The sequence below is a fragment of the Anguilla anguilla genome, chromosome 2 (assembly GCF_013347855.1).
Source record: "Anguilla anguilla isolate fAngAng1 chromosome 2, fAngAng1.pri, whole genome shotgun sequence".
NCBI lineage: Eukaryota > Metazoa > Chordata > Actinopteri > Anguilliformes > Anguillidae > Anguilla > Anguilla anguilla.
This window is the reverse complement of record NC_049202.1, coordinates 46,381,960-46,387,959: the sequence shown is the minus strand read 5'-3', so window position 1 is coordinate 46,387,959 and position 6,000 is coordinate 46,381,960. Positions and strand designations below refer to the sequence as shown.

At 42.5% G+C, this 6,000-nt stretch overlaps 1 protein-coding gene across 6 annotated transcripts in view; it reads left to right on the top strand.

Annotated features, from left to right (window-relative positions):
• mad1l1 (mitotic arrest deficient 1 like 1) overlaps positions 1–6,000 on the top strand; it is a 235,410-nt gene that overhangs the window by 9,219 nt on the left and 220,191 nt on the right. For all 6 annotated transcript variants that reach the window (XR_004764014.1, XM_035405134.1, XM_035405135.1 and 3 more), the window contains exon 9: positions 1–3. This exon is cut by the window's left edge and continues 59 nt beyond it. Coding sequence is in view for 5 of the 6 variants with exons in the window: in XM_035405134.1 (XP_035261025.1) it covers positions 1–3 (3 nt within the window). In the remaining variant the exon portion in view is untranslated. The remainder of the gene's footprint in view (positions 4–6,000) is intronic.

The window sequence follows — 6,000 nt, the reverse complement described above, 5'->3', positions numbered from 1 at the left end:
CAGGTAAGGGGGGGAGGGGGGAGTAAACAAGGAAATTCTCGTATATGTTTTACCATCATTATACTCCAGCATTAATTTATTTCTATAATCATCCACAATCCAACATTCTTGCTGCATCAAAACTGCCTTGGCCTTCTTTTGTCCAGCAACAGACCTCACATAGTGTTCATCATCAGTTCAATAGTTTGCAAGAATTTCAGTCATTACACTTGTAAACATGACAAATGTGTGTCTGCCTTCCCCCTGATGTTGCTTGGCAAATTTAACGGAAGCATTTTTCTATGAAAAATTGCAAACTAGATTTGCTGATTTATGATTGTGATTTACCACCTATTGCCATGGTAATAAGATGTTTGCATACATTCGGTTTTGGCTCCTGTCAGGGGCTGTACCAATAACAGCTTTCCATGTGGCGCAGATCTGCGTATATTTATATACTTGTGTATTGGTATCATTTTTAGCGGATGTCAGCAATGAAAAAGATGAGTGTCAGTCTCGAAAGAAAGGCAGCCTTATAGACTGGATTCATTTTCACTGGGAACTTGCGCGCAGCAGTATGCATTTATGTTTCAGATCTCAGGATTTGCTCTCGTACGGGAGAAATGTGTATATCTTTAATGAGAGTTTCATTTGCATGATTTAATTTAGCATTCATCCCGACGTCTTTTCTAGCGTGAAGCAATTTCATGAGACAGTAATTCCGCACCTGTACTTAGGCATCATCGGTGGTCGGGGCTCCTGCTCAGGGTAATAGGGAGGCATACATAATGATTGGGGGGGAAAAAACGGCGCGCCACGGAAGCGCTCGGCACTAGATGGAGCTCTTGAGTCGCCGTGGATCCCCCACCGAGCCGCTCTGATTTCCACAAGTGATACAAATGCTGCCGCTACACTTCAGACCTGAACATGTGTCCGTGTGCCACTTGTGCTTAGCGCGTACACGGTGCCCGTCCTCTTTTTCTTTGACTAATTTGCAGAAAAGTGAAAAGTTTCACACATTTATATCGTCTATCAACTCCTCTTGTTGACTGAGGGTTTGAATGAGCTTGGAATAATGTTTTCTTTTTTTTTGTTTTTGTTCCTGTCTGGTAGAGCTAGAAGTGGAAGAGTATTTGTTATGTCTTTGATCCGCTTTACTGCTCATGTGGAAATATGCAATCATTCTCTCATTAAGGGTTTATAAAAGGAAGACTGGGTGGATAATTCAGCCGCGGGCTGAATGATTAATGAGTGCTCGTGAGTTCCCGAAAGCTTTAGATACGGAATGTGCGATATGACCCTTTTGATTGCGTGTGCTCCTGTTTGAATGATCACTGTGAAATGGCGCTCGGCGGTAGTCAACAGAACCTGCTGCTCAGAGCCCAAATGTCAGGTTTTCTCCAAAGCAGATATCGCTGGCCGCTACAAACCATTTTATTCCCCTTATCCCAGACAGAGAACACGCACAGGTCACTTGAGCGATCATTACAAGACATTCTGAACATTCTGAGAGATGGCTTTCCGCAATGCATTTGGAACAGTCTACAAAAAGGCCTTGCACTTGACATGCTAATTCCAGTTGTTGGTTTTTAGCACAAAATTCATGACACGGTGACTGAAATATACTCCTGCTTCTAATACCTGCTGTTCATTTTTCTGTTTGCACGGCTCCCTCTGTGCTATTGCCTTTGTAACTTTGTGCTTTATGTCTGGTCACCCTTGGCTATTTCTGGCAAAGCAAAAGACATATAAAATATTTTCGGGTCTGTGACCAAAATCCGTGGTAAACATGTTTCATGTTTTACTGTGGTATGCAGACATCATGCTAATGTTTCTTTAAACACAACTGAACATTATAACATTTTATCAGATCAGAAATTAAACTGTATGTTTTACATTAATAATAGTCTTCTATGTGTAATCATAAGTCAACTAATAGATATTCATTATTGTATATTTAAGGTGCGTGAAACAGAAAAATGTATGAGTAATTCATTGAATAATAATTTAATAGGTATAGTCTACTTACAGAAACCAAAAAAAGCTGTGTCACTGGAGAAGTTACACAGGATATTGGTGCCTTTGTGCTCATGGAGATAATGTTAAAGACCAGTTTTTAAGATGATCCTGGGTTGGCAATTGCATAATAGCTGGAATGAACTGGTGATTGTTTTTAGGTAGCTATACCTTGGTGTGCTGACTAATAGCCCCCTGATAATCCAGATTTAGACGCACTGTTGCTTCCATTCTGATGTGCCCACCTCGGGTATCAGTGTTGTGTTGTTACCCGTTTATAGATTTCACAAACAGGGTTCTGTAACTGGTTCAACAGACGCAACAGTTACGTGGGCAGCTTGTAATTAATATGGCAATTTTCCACAGTTGAGCAGTAGGTTTTGAGCACGTGCAGGTGGTTTGATTATTGATCATCATTGCTCAGCCTCACTGAGCGGAGAATTTTTGTGCCAGGTTTTGCCGTGATACAGTATACCTTTGTGCCGTTTCTCACTGTGGTGTAGGCATTCAACAGCCTTTTCATTCGTTTTCACACAGGAAGTAGAAAAAAGAGGCTCCGTATGCCTAGTGTTAAACTGTGGAAAGGAGGAATAACTGTTCCAAGCACTACGGCGAAAGTAGGATTAAGGAGACTAACCTAACCTAAGAACCTTTATTTAATTACAACTGCCGACTCAGACAAACCTCGTTAGTGTCCATGCACTTTGTATGGAAGCTTTTTTTATTTACACTTACCCATGAACAATACCTTACTGAATTGTGTTTTGGAATTCACTCTTCTAATAATTACAACCATACTGAACTGTATAGGAAGAATATTGTATAAATAATATCATAGCGCAGGTGCTGTTATGTATGAATTGAATTTTCAGCCATACAGGGTCTTAATTGAGGAGGTGAGCAGTATTCGTTCAAAAATAAAAACAGTTTCTGTTGTCAGTACGAGTATTACATTACATTACATTACATTACAGGCATTTAGCAGACGCTCTTATCCAGAGCGACGTACAACAAGTACGTATGTGAGTGCAGTTATAATGGAAGAATGGGGATCCTGAAACAGATGACTCAAACCATCAAACTATTATCAGTGACTCACTAATTCAAAACAATCATGTGTTTTACTGCAGAGAGCAAAATGTTTTGGTTCAGACAAGTCATTGCTTGACAACTCATTGTAGCTCATGAAACCTCACTATACGCACACACACCGTGTGCAAAGTGGATATGAGTTGTTATTATTGTTACAAATAAAGCCCATTTTTTACATCAGTGCTCGGTTTGCTTTCAAGAAGAATTTCTTGTGGTATTGTGTTATAGGTTTCTTTGGGGCTCTTCAGTCAAAAAAGCAGCTAGCTAAATTATCTCTTCGCAATAATCCTTGAGAAAAAAAACTGCCTCTGAAAAGTGAATGAACTTAAAAAATTGCGGCACCAAGAGCAAGTGATAGCTCAGGAGGTAAGAGCGGTTGTCTGGCAGTCGGAGGGTTGCTGGTTCGATCCCCCGCCCTGAGCGTGTTGAAGTGTCCCTGAGCAAGACACCTAACCCCTAATTGCTCCCAACGAGCTGATTGGTACCTTGCGTGGCAGCCTTTCACCATTGGTGTGTGAGTGTGTGTGTGTGTGTGTGTGTGTGTGTGTGAATGGGTGAATGAGAGGCATCAATTGTAAAGTGCTTTGGATAAAAGCGCTATACAAATGCAGTCAATTTACCATTTACCATTCTTTTTGGAAGCCATGTTTGCTGATCTGTGCTGCTAAGGTGGGGCAGTGGATATTTCCAAGGCCCTTCAGTGCACATTCGGCTGTGCTGGTCTGCAGGTGTTTGCACCTCTGGGCAGAGCCTTCCCCCGCAGATGCCCGGTCACCTCTGTCAGTCTGGCGGACAGGTGCTCTCCCGCTACTCTCGTGTCCATGGAAATGTAAGGGGAGAAGAATGCCAGGCCCACTTACCCCACATCGGGCCTGAATTATGGCCCGTGACTTAATGGAAACATTACCCACCAGTGACCCCAAATAAATTGAGTTGAATGGAGCCGTCTTAAAACTTGATAGAATGCCTCCTGTTGTTCATTAAAGGGACAAAAAACTGTAATGGAAACAGGGGGTGAAAGGGATTTGTTGGATTGAACATTTGAGATGTATCTAGGAGTGTTTGAGCTGCCCGGTTCATTAATTAATCTTTGGCTGCTTTATCCCCGTTCCCCCCCCCCAGGGTTCCTCTCTCTGTCATGCTTCTCCCCTCAGACCAGGTGGCGCTTGGCAGTTACAGCGTAGAAATCTCGCTCCGGAATATTATGAACGCGACGTTCAGGTCTATCTGAGCTTATCAGATCGCATATCGATCAGAGTTGGTTGCAAAGGACAGTTCTGTGCAAAATGAAATGAGCTGTGGATGAGTCTTGTGTCCCACAAAGGAAACATGGAGTTTCTCAGGCTGTACAAATGCATGTACTGAGTGGAGTGTTTGCAACGCTATCTAAGAGGCCAGGCACTCTAGTGAAATGGACTGGGCTGTGCTCAGACCCTTTGCATCCATTGCTGCAGCTGAAAAAGCCCTTCACATCTCCAGTAGTAACAAAGGAAGCTCAGATATTTGATAATAAATTAGTGTTGTCTATTACATTGGCTTATGGTGTTGGAACACGATTTAATTTTATAAAATTAATTATCTCCTAAGGCTCATTAGCTTGAATATTCCTTCAGAAAATGCCGTTCACTGGCTTACTGAACGGCGGTATCGGAGTGTGCATTTTTATTGAGTTAATATCCATATTTGATCTGATTAGAACACAAGTGTTTTGTTTTTACCTTGATTATACCATGAAATGAAATTTCTGAACTTAATTGTGTCTGGATTTGAATACGTTTACGGCACTGGAGAAAAATGACAACATGCTGAAAGTCTGAAAGGAGCCCGCATGATTTCCTTGGGGCAGAGGGTAATTAACATGTGCACTTTGGCGCATGTATAGCGTTCTCCCTTAAACAAGTACGTGAGAATTTTCTTGGGAAGCGCAGCTGACCTATTTTCCCCGCTTCGCACCTGTTGAGCACCCTCTGCATTTATATTTAGAGTGCACCACTGTGCGATTCCCTCAGTGCACTCATGCTGATGAATACATTACGGGGCAGAATGAATATGTTGCACGTGGGAGCCATCTTGTGCAGCCTATCTGCTGTCCTCTGCAGGGACATCTGCTTGACTTGCATGCAGGTACGCCGCCAGTCGGCTCGTTTGAAGAGGCTAAACGAGCCCGCTCTTTGCTGGGAATGTTCCGAAGTAATCCTGTCTATCTTCTCACTGCTGCGCGAGGCCCCTGTCCTGCTTCTGCGGGGGCTGTCGAGTTAACTTGTCGAAGTTAAGTCTTTTGTACAGTTTTTAAGGAGGAACCGCAGGCACGTCCTTTCAAACGAGGAAGTCGGCCACTTTATTTTTGGTAGCGTTGGCTTGGGTGAAATTAAATGAGTTTGTGTACAAATGTGCATTTTTTTGCTTAAATTCTGTTAATGGATAGATTACCTGCTTCCTTCAGAGCTGAATGAATGAGCTTATCTGTGCTAAATGTCTGGAGGCTGAAGATTAGCCCTCTGCCTGTGGGTAAGTCAGCATTGGGTGTGAATGGGGACTAATACAGAGTGACACGTCCTGTTCTCTGACTTGACTGACATTTTATGGATTATACTCAGGAGAGAGAAATAGGGAAGATTATTACCCGAAAATTGTGTTTGTTGAGCATGACATACATTTTCTGAAACCAATTTTAAAATGATAGCACGCTGCAGCTTCTATCTGGGCTCCCCCTGTTTGGACTCTTTTAGAAGTTTGTACACCTCCTGGTTTGGATGAATTTGGAATGAACACAATTCCAAGCTGACGTGTGGTTTTATACTTTCACCCTCTTCGCCAAAATGCCATGAAAGCTCTTTGTTTATTGCCTTGTGCTGGGAAGCCGTCGAATGCAATGTGTGCTGTGGTGATTCAGCAGTGAAGCTTATTTGTATA